The sequence below is a fragment of the Rhinichthys klamathensis genome, unplaced genomic scaffold, assembly GCF_029890125.1.
Source record: "Rhinichthys klamathensis goyatoka isolate OS25496 unplaced genomic scaffold, OSU_Roscu_1.1 h1tg000109l_1, whole genome shotgun sequence".
In the NCBI taxonomy this organism is placed as follows: Eukaryota; Metazoa; Chordata; class Actinopteri; order Cypriniformes; family Leuciscidae; genus Rhinichthys; species Rhinichthys klamathensis.
In genome coordinates this window covers 2,921,316-2,940,393 of record NW_026606647.1, presented here as the reverse complement: position 1 = coordinate 2,940,393, position 19,078 = coordinate 2,921,316, and the positions used below count along the sequence as shown (strand labels likewise).

Genomic DNA, 19,078 nt, shown 5'->3' with positions numbered 1-19,078 from the left:
GAAATGTGGCGTTCATATGTATCTTCAATAAATATAAATGTAGAATGTTTTGTTATTTCCAGTCGCGCGTCGCCGTTATCAGGATGACAGCAGCGGAAAACAGAATGAAGTTCTGCTCGCGCACTTGTTTAAAATAGCGCAAAGCTTATCGGGAAACTGCGGGCACGAAGTAGAGCTAAGGAACTATGGGTACTGTAGTTTTTAGAATTCTTACATACAGTCTCTACTGATTTCCTTAATTAGTAGCAATAAATGTAAGTATTAATCTTTCGGAAACGGACAATAGAAGGCGATCTATTAATTACATTGTTTTAAATAAACTGAAATTAAATTATGAAAGAAAATATACAAGTTGTATTTAATGGCACCTTTATTATTTTTCTTACCCAGACCAAGTACAATACAAAAATAACACTATTAAACGTTTTGCAGTAAAGCTAATCAGACATCAATGGTAGGCCAACATGATTCATAGGTCCCCTCTGGAATTTCCCTTTTACTGTCTATGGGAATTTCCTATGGGAATTTTATCTAGAAAATATTCTATATACAGAAAAGTAATTTTGGATCAATGAGAAAAATAAACTGTGGTTAACTTTCATGTTTTTTTCAACAACATAACACAAAGTCTTAAAAATGCAATTTCTCTTAGATAGAGTTGTTTAGTTTTACAACAACCTGGACAGCTCTCATAAGAGAAACTCAAGGCGTTTTGTTCAGCATACATATTAATATGCATAAAATACATCACCATATTTATAACAGTCCTGTTCTCCTGTACTGCAATATGTTTATTGCTAGCTTAGAATATACATTTTAAAGAAGTGTCAATTTGCACAGTGTAAGATGTACAATAGACAAAAAAAATAAAACAAGATATTACAATAACAAACTTCAAGAGATTAATGTTTCAGATGAATCCTCTTTCAGAATGTTAAATAATTTCAGAATGTTGCTATGCGTTCTCCTCGTTTTGCATATGCAAAGGGTTAATCACCGTTGTTGTGGCACCTTTGAAAAGAGGATTCTGGACCTGCATTGAACAGAGAAACATTAGATTGTTAAATATTCAATCTGTAAATTCTTTCATTTCACACTGAAGCACTTAAACATCATTTTGTATACACAGGTTATAATTTGCTCCACATTTATAGCCACTGTGTGCACATCACCTCGTTCCATTCGGTCTGTTTCTGTGCTTTGACGAAGTTCTGATATTCTCTCAAGTCATACAGTTCCAGCAAGGCACGGTATATAATGATTATTATAATGCCAATAACAATTATGCCTGACACAGAGCTGCCAATTATAACTGTAGTCTTATCAATGGACCCTACAGAAGGAAATAAAAAAAAAACATTTTAACTTTTAACATTCGTTACATCAATTCTGTGTCATACAGATATATGTGTGTTCTAATCAAATGAATGATTTTTAATACATACAAAATTATATTTTAATACATACGGGGCAGGTCTGCATATCGAAGTATAATTTTGCCGTTAGCATCAAGTTCTACTTCGTAGGAAATGGCATCTTGATATGTGCAATGCAGCTCATGAGTGCCATCAAGGCGAAATATTTTAGCATTCAGACATTTCTCAGCGCAGACACTGGCATCAGGAGTACCAGCTACAAGACATGCCACACATTCCCTACAGACACATTAAAACAGAGAAAGGCATTAGTCAGACACTTTTATCCAAAGTGACTTTTAATTTGTAGTACATCGGATTCAAGGTATCAGTTCATGCTTTAATCGAACCCATGACCTTGGTGTTGCTAGCACTATATGCTTTACTACTGTACTTGGCTGGTGTTATGCATGCAGCATCAGAGCATAAAGCAAATAGTTTTTTTTTTTTTTCATTCCACCTCGAAATACTTTTATGATGTTATCAGTTACAATGAGCACTTGAGAAAGAACTAATGACTGGATCTGCCAAAGTTTATCCCATGTTTTGTTTGAGGCACTTAGTAGCAAGTACAAATTCACAAGTAGAACTGTATATTTTGCTTTCTTGTTGTTTTATGAGTTATGTCTACAAAATCATCATAATTTATTCATAGAAATTCTTATCACACAGAGTAGGCTACACATTTTCTGATATATTTTCTTTGTTCTTTAATTTTATTATTATAATTTTTGTACAACCTTTCACAGAGACCGCCTTACCAATTATTTTTTTTCCCACGCTGGTCTATTGATGTGGTATAATATCTTTCAGATAAATGTGGCCTAAAAAGCACAAACTGTGGTTGCTTGTTTTACATGTCTATCAGACAGTCTCTTCCATTCTAAGTGGGTAGCCAGAATAAGCTTTAATGAGGACCAGACATTATAGGTCCGTCCCAATTCGCATACTTATGCAAAATTCTATGACGTTTTTAAGTATAAATAGTGTGTGTGTTCACACTGAAAATTCCAAAAAATAAAAAGTGCACTTTAAATACATGGATGATGCACTAAATTAACGGGAAAACGAAATGTGGAATGTTTTACACTTCGTGCACTTAACTGTTGCAACTTTAATCATATATATATATATATATATATATATACATAGATGCCTCATTAGCCATAATGGAGCGGTCTGTGAACATTCGAGAGCGAGTTGACTGTGCATCTGCAACCGTAGTTAGACGCATATATGAATAGAATATCTATATATGAAATAGACTTCAGCAGATGATTTTGCAAAAATAACACAATACAACAAGACGAAGGCGTCAGCTGACATTACAAAGTTACCATATTAAAAGTAAGAAGATTACAATTACCTTAGTAAAAACCTGTAATATTGAGTTAATACATATAAAAACCCAAACAAACACATTTTCACCTTTCTACGTATACATATCTATGACTTTAATTACATAGCGGAGGGGAGGGGCATCAGACTCCTTTGTTGGATGACAAAATAACCTTATAAACTTCATACACTACACGGATGAGTACAGAGTAGTGTATAAGTGCATAGTGTATAATTCGTCATTTGGAATGCAACTTATGTCACATTTCAAATGTCTTGCTATGCAACATTATAATCATTATTAAGTTTATGACTTATTGAACAAACAGACAGAGGAAACCGAAATTGTGGGTTAAAAAAGAAACAAACCCACACACAACTGCACAACTCACTAAAAATAATCTTGAAACACAGATATCAGATCACAGGAAGAGATACTCACTTAAACAGCATGCAAGCGTTGATGAATGTAGAGCAGTGATCTCCCAAGAAGCCTGTGTAACACTGACAACGGTTGCAAGTGCATTTGCCTTGACCGCTGCAAAGCGCCTTGTCATTAATACACTTGTCTTGGCTAGGCGAGCACTCGCAAGCAGACCCCGTGTAGTTTTCTTTACATTCACATATTCCACACTTACATGTTCCCTGTCCTATGACAACCACGCATAGGAGTAGATGGTGAGTTTTGAAGATGAAACTTAAAGAAACAAACATATTAAGGCCAAATATTTTACTTACCATTACAGGACTTGCCATTATGGTTTTCACAACTATTGTCATCACACTCGCAGTTCTTCCCACTGTAGTGGCCTTGACACACACACTTGCCACACTCACAGGTGCCGTGTCCACTGCACACCAGAGAGCTGTTGTCAGGCCGACAGGACGCCAGCATGTTGATGGTAGAGTCCGCATCGCTTTGTTGCACACACTCGCAGTGCTGACCCAAATACGCTTCATCACAGCTAATGCACACATTACACACACAATTTAAGTAAAAAATGATAGTGAGTGAGACATACAAACATTTACACTTGTACAAACAAAACCACATATTCACTTAAAAGATTATTTAAATATATCAATATGTTGGCATAACATCACATATCGTTCTGGTGCTGTTTTATTTCCTTTCTTCTGTGAAACACAGAAGGAGATGGTGATTTATACGGCCAAGTTAAAAAAAGAACCACAAAATAAAATAAAAAACTATGTTTATGTCTTCTGAAGCTGTTAATCACTGAAAATGTTCTTCATGTTTATATTCAATTATATATATATATATATATATATATATATATATATATATATATATATATATATATATATATATATATATATATATTTATATATTATTCTTTTTTTATTTTTTTATGCCAAACCCCATTGGTTCCTGTATGTCACCTGACCAATCACAACACAATGTGTGACAATTTTACTGACTGTTTACAATTCGAGACTAGCAAATTAGATTTGTGAGCTGACAGTTTTGGTGCTTTTTTGGGGGAGGGGGGCGCTTGGTAGAATAAATCCCAATGGAAAAGACCTTGGACAATCTGTCTAAGATCTCCTTTTTTGTTTCATGGAAGAAGAAAATAATACAGGGTTGGGTGAATTTTCAGTTGAATTACTCATTCCTTTATTCCTTAATATAGTCTTTAAAGGCACAATATGTAAGATTTTTGGATAAAATATCAATGTTATATATTTTGTTGACTTACATTATCCCAAACTAATCATTGTTATATAGCTCAACACAGTTAGTCTTATTATGTGAATCTATTGTTTTCTTGATTTACCGCGAGTACCATGTACCATGCCTCAGAGACAACACTATTATGTCAAGTGGCTAACATAGCAAAATCAGAAAGAGCTTTATTTATAGTAACAGTAATACAGCATTTTCTCCACTATACAATATATATTTTCAAATTAATTGCATTCCATTTAGCAACACGAGTCATCCAGCTTTTATTAATATGATATTCTAATATTGATCTGACTTAGGCCTACCTCAATGTGCAACAAGTATCTCACACCAGCCACCGAGCTAATGCACAGAGTACGATTGTATTTTTAGCATGATTGTTTTGACCTATTAAAACAGAGCTGCGTTACCCTATAGCTTTAATTCGTCAAATAAAGAGATCTGTATGAGAAGTAATTCAGCACTTGGGGCTATTTCGTTAGAATGAAATAAAATAATGTTAATTTAAATGATCAAATGTAACTGTAACAAAGTTCAGGTTCAGGGAAGAAGAAGAAGGTGGACGTTAAATGTAATCTTAATCGTAAAATATGCATAAAATGAAAAGTAGCATAATAAAACAGCAACGTAAAATGCCCCAGGCTCTCGCCCCCACCCGGCTTCATACCAAAGCAACGTTAATAAAACTTTAATACATTAGATCAATGTTTCCCAACCTTGTTCCAGGAGGCACACCAACAGTATACATTTTGGATGTCCCCTATCTGGCCCCTTAATTTCCGGTCATGGAGCACGGGTGCCCAATCTTGGTCCTGGAGGACCACTGTCCTGCAAAGTTTAGCTCCAACTTACACACCTGCCTGGAAGTTTCTAGTATGCAAGAGCTTGATTAGTGTTTATTTGAGGTTGGAGCTAAAATATGCTGGACAATGGCCCTCCAGGAGCAGGATTGGACACTCCTGTCTTTGAGTCTCTATCGAGCTGATGTTGAATAGTTGAATAGTTGTAAAATATGTAGTGTTGGTGTGCCTCCAGGAACAGGGTTGGGAAACACTGCGATAAGCTCATGATTTCAGCCCGAGTCCCGTCTGATTGCTTTCCATCGGCTGTGGAGGTGAAGACGACAACTCCCATGATTCCAAACTACGCCTTTGTTATTGTTTTGAATAAGCTAACTCTAGCGGTGAAACTTGCATACTGTGCCTTTAATCATGACATCTTTACAGATTCTGTCAGCTGATGTGTAGTTCTCTGCTGAGATGCTAGGGGGCTCTACCTGCACACGCCGCATGAGAGCGTTCCTGTACTGTTACAGTGTTTAGAAGCCTCCTCTGGAGCACCACAGTCACAGTGACACTCTGTATTCACTGTGATCTTCACTTCCTCACTGATACCTTGCATTCTGATCCGAAATGTCTGAGGCTCCTTCAGACACGCAGATGCGTTCAATCGTACTCGGAACTTAATCTATACAAATAATAAATCACAAGAAAAAACAAAACTTATTATCAGACACAACAACAAATGTTTCCTGGTTTATGATAATGAGGAAACCACTGATGGTGGCGCTCACCTTCTCATGCTTGATGCCTTGACACTCTCCTTTCTCCTTCCATTCAGTATCTGCCTGATCCCTTTTACATGAAGAACTATAGGACACATCCAGTTCTTTTGGAGCTCCCTCATGCTCCAACACCAGTGTGGACGACAAATTCTGGCCCACAAAAAAAATTATATTCAGTATGTATATAAAAATATACAGTCATGTATGAAATAATTAAAGCAAATAAAAATCTATGGCAAGTTTGCCAGTTATATGTAGACAAAAGTTGTTTAATTATTAGTTAAAGAGTTTAAAGTGTCAAAACAAAAATAAATGTGGCTGTCAGCCACACTTTACGCTGAACGGTCAGTTGTTTCATGCTATGGTAAAATATTTTCACGTAATGACCAGTAAACTGTATTGACCCTTAGTTATCCTTGGCAAGCAGTTTCTTACACTGTGCTAGTTTAAAGTCTCTAATATGACTCCGCAGTCACATGATCATAATAATGATCACATAATAAGATAATTTAAACTTAAATCATTCCATTTATGGCAATTTATTTATTGATTTAGAAAGTAGGCCATGTAATAGGCACAAACACACCCACACACAATTTCAGTTAATTTAGTAAATTATTTAACCATTAAACAGAAGTGAAAAACAGCAGGGAAACGATGACTATTTTGTTCCTGCAGCCACTTGTAATTAGTTCAAGTGGGAAGTAGGGCCAGTGCACAAGCCACTAAATAGGGTCAAAACACAGGATAGCAAATGATGAAAACACTCACCCCATAGGCTTCAGAGATGAGATCAACAACATTACTAGAGTCATTCTTTAATACACCAACCACAGACTGAGGAATCAGTGCACTCAATGCCTGTGAATATATTTGTGTGTGTGCGAAAGATGGAAAAAGAGAGAATTATATTTTAATAATACATATAAATTATTATTATAATAGATATATTTAAATATTTAAATGTATACACAATGCTGTTCAACAATGCTGATTGGTAAGATTTTTAATGTTTTTGAAAGAGGTCTAGGCTATAAGAAGGAGATATATAAGTTTCTCTTGTGATCAATGAGTTGTGATCAACCAAAAATACAGGAGAAACAGTAATACTGTGAAACAGTATTACATTTAAAATGACTATTTTGTATTTAAAAAAAAAAAAATTAAATGTAATTTATTTCTGTAATGGTGAAGCTGAATTTTCAGCAGACATTACTTCAGTCTTCAGTGTCACATGATCCTTTTATCAAATTATTCTAATATGCTGATTTGGTGCTTAATAAATATGTTGTGCTGCTTAAGTTTTTTTGGAAACCATAATACATTTTTTTTCCTTCAGTATTCTTTACTGCATCAATTTAATGCATACTTCCTGAATAAAAGTATTCATTTCTTTAAAAAAAAAACTTACTCACACCAAACTTTTGAACAGTATTGTACAGTAAATATATTTCCCTCAAACCTTATATGCTGGATAAATGCCCTCAGTCACAGCAAATATGAGCTGAATATTGTTTTTCTGCAGAACGCTAGATACATGGCCCACTGATGGGTAATCCTGTAGGACAATTGAATATGATTTTTATTTTGTATTCATATGCAAACTATCCCACTTATATTCCTCTTAAAGTTGAATTTTTATTCTTTTGTTCTTTTATCTACAACAGAAAACACATAAAGAATGTTCATCATTAAATGAGCAGCACTCACATAGGCTCTTCCATTATAGGAACCGTTCTCATTAAGATGACACTGTCCATTATGTGGCTTAAAGACACCACCTAGTCGTCCATCTCCTGCCATGTGAAAAGTATCATCAGATGTGTAAACCAGAATCCGATTCACATCATGCCATCTAATCTTCTCCTGTCGTGAGAAAACAAAAAATAAATACTTTTTCATGTACAGTAGCTTTTCACAGACTTTTGATATACTGCACACAAAAATGGCAACTTGTGGTAAAATCTTTACATGTAATTCCATTCATTCATGGCAAATCAGCTCTCACCTTACAGACAACAGCCTGCATTATTGCATCCAGACCAGCCTCAGGAGAGTCCAGGTTGCCAGAGATTTTCTGTTTGCTAACTTCTCTTTCAAACTCCTTGGCATCGTTAGTCAATGGCAGGACATTCTGAAAACTGAAAGCTGGTTGGCAGGTATCTATACGATTGGGGCAGGGGTTCTGACGTCTTTGCTTCACCTGACTGACGTATGGCAACATCTCCTTATCAACAAAAGACCCGAAACCTGAAAGATGGAGAAAGGGCTTAGGATAAATGACAGAAACATAGCTGTAATTCAATCACAGCCTATTCTTTAAAATTGCAGTTAAAATAGGTCTATGTGGCGAGCAGGACGAGGACGAGGGACGTGAGAGCGGTGCGAGGCCGGTGGCGTGATTAATGATGAACGACACCTGTGAGACGCACCGGTCTCGTATCTCTCACGGAGGAGCGGAAGCATAAAGGAGGAACGACGACTGTGAAGATGGAGAGAGGAACAGGCCTGAACTTATGTTGTGTTTTGTTTTATTATATGTGAAAGCAGTCGTCCGTGAGAGGCTGCTGTCTTTACTTTCGTTTTGTATTTGTTTTATTTTATGTTATTTAAGGGTTAGTTCACCCACAAATGAAAATTATGTCATTAATAACTCACCCTCGTCCCAAGCCCGTAAGACCTCCGTTCATCTTCGGAACACAGTTTAAGATATTTTACATTTAGTCAGAGAGCTTTCTGTCCCTCCATTGAAAATGTATGTACGGTATACTGTCCTTGTCCAGAAAGGAAATAAAGACATCATCAAAGTAGTCCATGTGACACCAGTGGGTTAGTTAGAATTTTTGAAGCATCGAAAATACATTTTGGTCCAAAAATAACAAAAACTACGACTTTATTCAGCATTGTATTGTCTTCCGGTTCTGTTGTCAAACCGCATTCAGTGACGCTGATGACGTGTTATCAATGCGCCCGAGCTTCGTTTACAGTCTGAGGGAGACGCACGGCACGCTGTAAACAAATCTTCGCACACATGTCTATGGATTTCGACACAGAGGAAGACTTGCCCAGCCATATTTATTTGAACCCGAATACACGGACACACCAGATAACACGTCAGCAGCGTCTTACGTCATCAGCGTCACTGAACGCGGTTTGACAACAGAACCGGAAGACAATACAATGCTGAATAAAGTCGTAGTTTTTGTTATTTTTGGACCAAAATGTATTTTCGATGCTTCAAAACATTCTAACTAACCCACTGGTGTCACATGGACTACTTTGATGATGTCTTTATTTCCTTTCTGGACAAGGACAGTATACCGTGTATGCATTTTCAATGGAGGGACAGAAAGCTCTCGGACTAAATCTAAAATATCTTAAACTGTGATCCGAAGATGAACGGAGGTCTTACGGGCTTGGGACGACATGAGGGTGAGTCATTAATGACATAATTTTAATTTTTGGGTGAACTAACCCTTTAAACTTGTTGATTGTTCGCCGGTTCCGCCTCCTTCCCACAACAACAAACCTCGTTACAGTCTATTTTACTTGACAATTACGTTTTTTTTTTTACGTTTTTTTTAATTAAGCAATTAGATAACTTGTTAGTAAGATTTTTTTTAAAAAATTGAAAGAAGTCTCTTATACTTACCAATGCTATATTTATGTATTTATTTATACAAATTCATTAAAAACAGTAATATGTTGAAATATTATTACAATTTAAAATAAATGTTTGGTATTTTAATATATTTTAAGATGTAATTTATTCCTATAATGGCAAAGATAGATTTTCAGCATCATTACTCCAGTCTTCAGTGTCACATGATCCTCCAGAAATCATTCTAAAATGATGATTTTGTGCTCAAGAAAAATGTCTTCTTATTATTTGAAATTTAATAAAAGTTTGATATGTTATGAAATATGAGCAGAGTATAATAAATACATTTAATATAGAAATGTATTTTTTCCAGACCTGGAAATACTAATTATGTTCTATTTAGAAATAATTGTCTCTAATATGTTAAAAATTCATCACTGGTTAGCCACATTGCTGTTAGTATTTCAGTTAGCGATCCTCACCGATTCGGACGGTCTCTGTGATGTCCTTCAGCTTCTTGAGGATTTTCTGCCCCAGAGTTTTAATTTGCTCCAGATCATCTTTCATGGAATAGCTCAGGTCCATCAGGTAGTACAGATCTATAGGGTAACCCTGAGCCCTCTTAAACTCAATTGAGAATTCATATGGAACTCCTGCACACGTGAAATAAAAAATTATTTAGGTACTACATTCCCAATATACTATTGACTAACATTGTTAAGGAGAGTCAAAAATATGGTTGTTTTTGTGCCAGTTGTTATATATGGCGTATTGTATGTGTAAGAAACATAAGCCTGTATATATTTGCTGTATAATATTACATCTACTGTACATATTAAAGTGAACAATTGCACTAAAGTGTAAATACTCTGCAAATAGCTTCAAGCTTATGTTCCAATAAGTTGCAGCATGCTGCTGTATACGAGTAAGCTCACCAACTCGGAGTGTAATGTTGATATTCTGAGGTTTGAGTTGGACCACATTTTCAACATCGTTGCTGAGGTCACTGTTCTTTACATGGATCAATGGATGTTTTCCAGGATTGATCACATTATCCTCTCTACAACTCCTGGCCTTCAGAGACTCGGCAGAATCACAGCGCCGTTCATTAGACTCGCCTGATTTTAAAAAGTCCTGCATCACAAGGAAATGGAAATTTGCATTGCAAGTACAATCAGTTATAAGCAATTATAAAATAAAAAAAATTATAATAATATACAAAATAAAATAAGAAAAAATTGTCCTTAAAAATGTGCTTCATATGGTAACATCTAAACATCTTTATTATAAGTGACCTACACCAAATCATGATACGGGTCAAATCGGGGTTAAAATAACGATTTTGGTACCATTTTTTTTTTCACATTTACAATATAGGAGATAGGGTGTGGTTTTGTTAAAGTTTAACACATTATACACATTTATAACTTGTATAAATGTTTATTTAATTGATTTAATGATTTATTGGTTTTAAAGGTCCCGTTCTTCGCGATTCCATTTTTCAAACTTTAATTAGTGTGTAATGTTGCTGTTAGAGCATAAATAATACCTGTAAAATTATAAAGCTCAAAGTTCAATGCCTAGCGAGATATTTTACTTAACAGAAGTCCCATTTCCAAGCATACAGCGAACGGCCGGTTTGGACTACATACCTCTACTTCCTTTTTTAATGACGTAACTAGAACAGCTTTTTGACTAATCTCCGCCGACAGGAATACACACAAAAAAGGGGCGTGGTCTTGTTGCGCTCCCACGGAGAAGAAGCACTGCAGCTGCGCATGCATCTCCAATTTATGGTAAGAGGCGTGACCTTTCCGGGCAACGTGCGATAAGCTGCTGTCGAATCACAACACAGGAACCGCTGGCACAATCAGAACTCGTTACGTATTTCTGAAGGAGGGACTTCATAGAACAAGGAAGCAGTGTTGCCAGATTGGGCGGGTTCCCGCCCAATTGGGCGGTTTTGAATTTGATTGTGCGGGTAAAAAAGGGTTTGGGCGGGTGGTCAAAATTTGGGCTGGTTTGGGATCATTTCGGCGGTTTTCAAACATCTACATTTTAGAGTCTAATTGGTTAAAAAAAACGAAACTAAAGTGCATGTAGTCCATAAAATCAGTCATCATGACATTACTGTACACACACGCTCATGCAGAGTCAGCTGGCGTTAGTGTTGACATCACCGACGAGCACGCACTTTTAGCCAATCAGCGATCCGCAAGCAGACGCGATTGAGCGCGAGAAGTTGTAGCTGTATATTCAAGTGATCGCTAAGGCAAAGTGACATAGCCTACTATACAAAAGAGTGTACAGTAGTGAGCAACTCTAAAAAACGCACACGTGGAAGGAGATCACTCTATGGTGAATATAACTCTGAGAGGAGAGCACAGTTGAATGACTTGAATTGAAATCAAAAATGGGACGATTCCTGTCCATGTCATATGTGCACACTAGCCTAACCAAACATCTGCAACTTTACACCATCCAGACTGCACTCTACTTGTCCCTGACAGCTGCTGAAAAAGGTTTGAATCAACGATGAATCCGTTTTGACTGCTAAATTCTGCGTTATGTTCTGCAAATGTGTACTTCCGAGGGTTAAAGTCATCGGTTCATTTCTTGATTGCCGTTTTGACAGTGTCCACCTGGACATTTTAGTCATATTGGCTAATTCTCCTTAATTATTGCCCTGTTTTGATCTGTTTTGCTGGAAAAAAATTTTTTATTATTATTTTATTTTATCATCGTTATTTTGTTTTAAGGAGATACAAATTGTGCTTATCAACCTTAAATGACATGGTAATGAAATTATATCACATTATTTTGGCAGTAAAAATTTGGGCGGTTTTTTCTTGTAGTGGGCGGGTTTTGGTGAGCTTTTGGGCTGGAAATCACCGTCCCAATCTGGCAACACTGCAAGGAAGCAGTGTTGCCAGATTGGGCGGGTTCCCGCCCAATTGGGCGGTTTTGAATTTGATTGTGCGGGTAAAAAAGGGTTTGGGCGGGTGGTCAAAATTTGGGCTGGTTTGGGATCATTTCGGCGGTTTTCAAACATCTACATTTTAAAGTCTAATTGGTTAAAAAAACGAAACTAAAGTGCATGAAGTCCATAAAATCAGTCATCATGACATTACTGTACACACACGCTCATGCAGAGTCAGCTGGCGTTAGTGTTGACATCACCGACGAGCACGCACTTTTAGCCAATCAGCGATCCGCAAGCAGACGCGATTGAGCGCGAGAAGTTGTAGCTGTATATTCAAGTGATCGCTAAGGCAAAGTGACATAGCCTACTATACAAAAGAGTGTACAGTAGTGAGCAACTCTAAAAAACGCACACGTGGAAGGAGATCACTCTATGGTGAATATAACTCTGAGAGGAGAGCACTGACTGTTGAATTACTTGAATTGAAATCAAATATGGGACGATTCCTGTCCATGTCATATGTGCACACTAGCCTAACCAAACATCTGCAACTTTACACCATCCAGACTGCAATCTTCTTGTCCCTGACAGCTGCTGGAAAAGGTTTGAATCAACGATGAATCCGTTTTGACTGCTAAATTCTGCGTTATGTTCTGCAATGTGTACTTCCGAGGGTTAAAGTCATCGGTTCATTTCTTGATTGCCGTTTTGACAGTGTCCACCTGGACATTTTAGTCATATTGGCTAATTCTCCTTAATTATTGCCCTGTTTTGATCTGTTTTGCTGGAAAATTTATTTATTTATTATTTTATTTTATCATCGTTATTTTGTTTTAAGGAGATACAAATTGTGCTTATCAACCTTAAATGACATGGTAATGAAATTATATCACATTATTTTGGCAGTAAAATTTTGGGTGCGGTTTTTTCTTGTAGTGGGCGGGTTTTGGTGAGCTTTTGGGCTGGAAATCACCGTCCCAATCTGGCAACACTGCAAGGAAGTCATCAGGCCGTTTTTTGGACAGTGAAAACAGCGGCATACAGATGTAAATTGTGTGAAAAATACTGTGTTTTTTTACACGCGAAACATGAACACATGTTATATTGCACACTGTAAACACAATCAAAGCTTCAAAAAAACATGAAGAACGGGACCTTTAAAATTGCACAAATGACTAATGACTGGTAAATATGTGCAAACTAGAATCTTCTGAAGGCTTTAGAAGCTGAATGAACTTTGAGCATACTCTACTTTAAATATAATTTCAGGAATTATAACATTAAATGGTTAGTTCACCCAAACATTTTTAATTCTGTCATTAATTACTCTCATGTCATTCCAAATCCAGAAGACATCTGTTCATCTTTGGAACACAAATGAAGATCTTTTAATGAAATCTGAGCTTTCTGTCCCTCCACTGACAGTCTGCAACAACCAATTTCAAGCCCCAGAAAGGTAGTAAAGACATCATAAAAAGGATCTATTACCTCGTTTCCACCAAAAAGAACTGGTTCGGAACTGGTGCTGGTTCAAAGTTGGTTCAACTTGCGAATAGGGTTGCCAACCGTTCCGTATAATAATAATGTTACGTATTTGACACATAAAAGGCTTGTTCCGTATTGAACTGATACGGAACGCACTTTGTTCCGTATTTTTGAGAATCAATTCAGTGCAAATCCATGACAGACGCATAGCTTCTAATATATATGTCAGACAGACTATGATGAATGAACGAAGACCCTTGGCGCCACCTTGACGGGCTCTGACGTGTAATGACGTAGAGTTGGCTCATTGGTCGCACGTCAGAGGTGCCCGCGCCATTGGATGTGCAGTTGCCGCAGCGCAGCCTGAGCGAGCCAGACGCTCAATGTGCAAGCTGTGCAGCTGCAAATGCATTTTACAGGCTTCAGTAAATCGAGTAAAATGTGTTTCCGAAGACATTTGTAAGCTATGATAAGAAAAACTACTAAAAAATTTGAAAAAAAATGTTTGCACCGGAAAGAACATTCTAGAAGTCTAATTCTATTGAATAAGTTCGCACAAGGCTACAGAAAACTGTTGTGTTTATTTTTCTTCAAATGCAGTCTAAGCCGATGAGTTTCGAATGTTATATGTTGTATTTGTTTAAGTTAAAAATAAAACGTATTATAATCTAAACAAATACATGGTTCATTTTTGGCAAAATGATCATGATAGCCTTTATATATCTGTGTGGTTAAATGTTGTATATTGATTAAGCCTACTTTGCTATTCTATAAATATATAGGCCTAATAAGTTGCATTATAATATGATATCAAATGTATGAATTTCAGGGGGCATGTCACCCCCCCCCCATGAACTCATGAACTCATGATTAGTGAAGATATGAAGAGTTGAAGAGTTATCCTTAATTATGACAGGGGTCATAAGGATTCATGCATGAATAACAGCAGCCTTAACTACATGATAGTACATGTTTGATAGTGTAAGACTGGAAAAACTGGAAGAACTGTTTTTCCAGTCTAACACTGGTCTTACACTTACAAAAAACTGGAAGAACTTGGAGAGCTAAATAAAACAAGCGGTGTGCCAAATACGTAGGCTAGGGGTAGTTGTGAGAGCAGATGCCACGTAAATTATTATTTAGGCTAATACGATAAATTTGTATTTCACGGCAAGCAAATTTATGTGTAGGCTACACATAAGAAAGCTCTGTCTAGGCTCTGCCCCGGTTTGTGTCGGGCCATTTATTAGTCTGGCTGTTTAAAGAGATTAAACGTTGTTGCAATAAACTCTATAATAATGCAACGCATTCTCATCCCAAGGCGTCACTAAAATGACAATTTTGACGACGCTTTAGGCACCCTTTAGCGTCAGTTACATGACGCTTGATCTTGCTTGGCCAATCAGCGGAAAGGGGCGTTTTATTCCCGCCCATTGAGATCGAATATTCAAACTCTTCTTTATCTATTTTGGTTTTATTTTTTTTCCATTTGGCGGATTAGAACAAAGTGTGATGAAAACAAAAATAAAAATATGAAAAAACGACGCAAGACTTGTTTATTTATGTTCATGAGAAGGGTCGAATATGTGATGAACGGTTTAGACGTTTTTCCAAATAGAAGACAAAAACGAGAAAACAAATGATCCGAAGGTACATGGACCTTTCTGTTAGGTTGGAGTTGTATAGGGTTACCATTAATAAGTTTAATTTATATAGCGCCTTTCCCAAGCTCAAGGACGCTTCACATTGACAGTATATAACAAGCAGTTTACACATAGATAGACAGACAATGTGTCTAATTGGTGAAGGATAGAGTCTGTGGTTAGGTCGAGGATGGGCTGCAAAAGTTCAAGGCTTTACGAAATGTTGATTAGGCTACTTGCAAGTACAGAGTGGACCCTTTGATGGTTAAATTAGCATAAGCTAGCTATTGCTAACTAGCACTTAATCATAAAAGTTTGAGATAATAGGATGTTTATGCAAATAAACTGTATGAGTTAGAGTTTTCAATATTTCAACTGAATTGTGATTAACACGTTTGTGTAGTACAACATTTTTAAGATCTAACTGAATCTTTGAGTTTGTTAACTTTAAAAAATTGAGTCAGTTTACTTAAATGTTTTGAGGTAATCGGTTTCCACAAATGTTTAGACTTAGAGTATTCTCACCTTAACAGGTTTTACAATGAAGCAGCTGTTAAGTTTGCACAGAAAAACATGCTCAACCACAGGTACCACAGCAGGAAAAGAGCCTCCAAAAGGGAGCACAAAGTTAAATGTGAATGCTTTGTTTCTCACTAATCTCTTCTCTCAGTTCTCTTCAGCTCTGACAAAGAACGACATCTTCTCCATCCTGATCATGGGAAACTGACTCTTGAGGAAGGACTCTTCAATCAAACTACGTATTGATCCATTCACATGATAACCTACCGTCTGTGTGCACCACGCACATCCAGGACTCCTTATACATTCAGAACATGAAGGGTGAGATTGACAAAATGGTTCTTGCCCTAAAATGCACATAATAAAAAGCACATTTTAATCAAATCAATTATCAAAAGCATCAAAGACTTGTTTTACTTTTCTAAAAAGGCATGGATGTCTATGTGCATTACCTTGTATACAGTGAAAGAGAACTGTCACAGCTATCACAAAAGCCTTCATCTGCAGAGAAAGAGTGTTTTAGGTTATAATGACAAAAAGTTCATTTCGAGCTCATCGAATATATTCAAATTCAAATATGAAATATACCTTACTAATACTGTATTTCCAAGATACTGTCCATTTAGTAAAATCAGAATAATACAGAATTACTAAACACTCAAGATGTTTTCATATTTACCAGATATTTAATAAAAGCAATATTCCTTTTAACTTCCTTTTTCTTTTTACACAAATAAATACATAAATAAATATTGAAATATCTGTGTTTTTGGGACCAGAAAGACAAATCACATCTGATGTTCTCTTTGTACATTTTTACAATTGCTCTTTTGTTGAAAAAAAAAAAACAGGATTTCTACATGTGCGTGACATACAATATGACAGACACATGAATAAAGAAAAACAGAACTAAATGCTAAACGTAATAAAAAAACACAACTGCACTTCCACCACGCTGTGTAGCCTACTTCTCATTCATGTGAACATATTCAACACCAGACATCTGACAATGAGTCAGGCATTACAAGATGGAAATGTTCAAGCATCTGTAAACCAAGGCGGCAGACATACAAAACCACAGTATGTCACTCTTCCTCTTTCGCTCAGCATTAACTAGCACAGGGACATAGACCGGGTGAGAGACAACTCAACTCATCCAAAGGTGAAAACACCTATGGAAAACACACATTCTAGTATTCTTTCCCAGTAGTAACAATCTGAACTAAATCTAGGTGCAACCGTCAGCTACTTTTTTAAGTCGTTTTTTGAAGTAGCGTGTAGGGCTGTCAAACGATTAATCACGATTAATCGCATCCAAAATAAAAGTTTGTGTTTACTTAATATATGTGTGTGTGTACTGTGTGTAATTATTTTGTATATAAATGCACACATGTATATATTTAAGAAAAATATGTTATTTATATATAAAATATTTATATTTATATAAAATATACATTATATATAGGCTACATTCAGTCTATATACAGTATATACATGCAAATATTTCTTAAATACACATGCATGTGTGGGTATTTATGTATTAAAAATTATTATACACAGTACACACACATATATTATGTAAACACAAACTTTTATTTTGGATGCGATTAATCGTTTGACAGCCCTAAAAAAAACATAATTTTTAGGTGTAGGTTAGCCCTGTTTCGGTAACGGAAACATTCAGAGAAACAGAGAGAAAGAGTGTTGTTGTTGTTGTTTTTATTACTGCACCTGATGTTATATATATATATATATATTAGTAAAGCAAGCATTCTAATAGACAACTGGGCTAAAAAAAATAAAGTTTAGTGTAGCTTAAATAATTAAGAAAGCAAATATGCCAGAATAAAATAAAGTTTGTAACAGTTACCTAATAATCCATAAATAAATACAGAAACAAAGGTTTTGCAATAGGAGCAATATGAGATAAAGCATTTAAAGAGCTACAAAATATGTAGCAAATTTTTAACAATATGATAGTTTGTATGTATTTTGTTGTTGTTGATTTTCTAATTAGAAAACCTTGAAAATGTTTGAAGTGGAAGTGAGAGGGGAAAAATTCAAATCCACTTTTAATTTATTTTGGAGGTATTGTATAATGGTACTCTAATTAATTGACCTAAAACGATGTAAATGTGTAGTTACAAAACACCATGGCATATTTAGTTCATCATGTAAATATTGGGTTAATATATTACATGGTTGAGTTAATATGTCATTACTTGTCATGTAGGCCTAAACAGAAACTATTTCATATTAACTATCTAGACTAAAGTGTATTTAGTTAATTTATTTAGGTCTACTTATTTATTGTCTACTATTATGCTAATTATTATTATTTTTCACTTCATTTATTTATTTAATTTCTTTCAAACAAAGTGGGACACCCAACCAGTAATTAGATGTTGGTCAGTCTACCAGTTTCAGCCCTACAGCAACAGTTCCCTAATTCAATTCAACAGAACTTGCTTTTCTCCTAATTCAAATGGTACTTTTCAAACTGTTATAAACTAAATATGTCAATCCTTAACAAAAAGTCAATTATATAGAATCCAACACAACGAAATCTATTAAAATATGAAATCATTTTATTCGTCTCTTACCGTAAATGTGAGATGTCGTGCAGAACGTGTGAATGCGAATTCAAAGCGTCACTCTGGAGGCGTCATCATGATTCTCGTCAGAATGTCTATGGTTGTGTTTCAAAATCTAGTGAGCTTCCTATACCAGACAGCATATTTGGTCGCTACAGACACGTGCAGCATGTTTGAGCAGGGTAAGCGGCTATGAAGCTAAAAAAAAAAAGAAAGAAAGATGTATAGACATGATGTCTAGATAGGAAGTTCACTAGGATTTGAGACACAGCTTATCGATCACATCAC

At 35.9% G+C, this 19,078-nt stretch overlaps 1 protein-coding gene across 1 annotated transcript; it reads right to left on the bottom strand.

Annotated features, from left to right (window-relative positions):
- Positions 1–522: 522 nt before the first annotated feature.
- Positions 523–18,855, bottom strand: itgb7 (integrin, beta 7). The gene is made up of 16 exons (XM_056253882.1): positions 18,800–18,855; positions 16,649–16,697; positions 16,464–16,543; positions 10,562–10,760; positions 10,109–10,279; positions 8,034–8,275; positions 7,736–7,891; positions 7,488–7,583; positions 6,797–6,886; positions 6,035–6,175; positions 5,738–5,928; positions 3,492–3,718; positions 3,196–3,403; positions 1,468–1,655; positions 1,173–1,333; positions 523–1,033 (listed from the first exon to the last, which is right to left on the bottom strand). Exons 2-16 carry the CDS (start codon positions 16,695–16,697, stop codon positions 956–958), a joined length of 2,277 nt encoding a protein of 758 aa, XP_056109857.1. The 5' UTR covers positions 18,800–18,855; the 3' UTR covers positions 523–955.
- Positions 18,856–19,078: the final 223 nt, after the last annotated feature.

Bases quoted from the DNA above. Each gene is read 5' to 3' on its own strand.
- itgb7 (XM_056253882.1), bottom strand. From the start codon at position 16,697: ATGAAGGCTTTTGTGATAGCTGTGACAGTTCTCTTTCACTGTATACAA. The intron at 16,544-16,648 runs GTAATGCACATA...TGTGCATTTTAG, and splicing joins TCTCTTTCACTGTATACAAG to GGCAAGAACCATTTTGTCAA. The intron at 10,761-16,463 runs GTAGGTTATCAT...CTTGTGATGCAG, and splicing joins GTGCGTGGTGCACACAGACG to GACTTTTTAAAATCAGGCGA.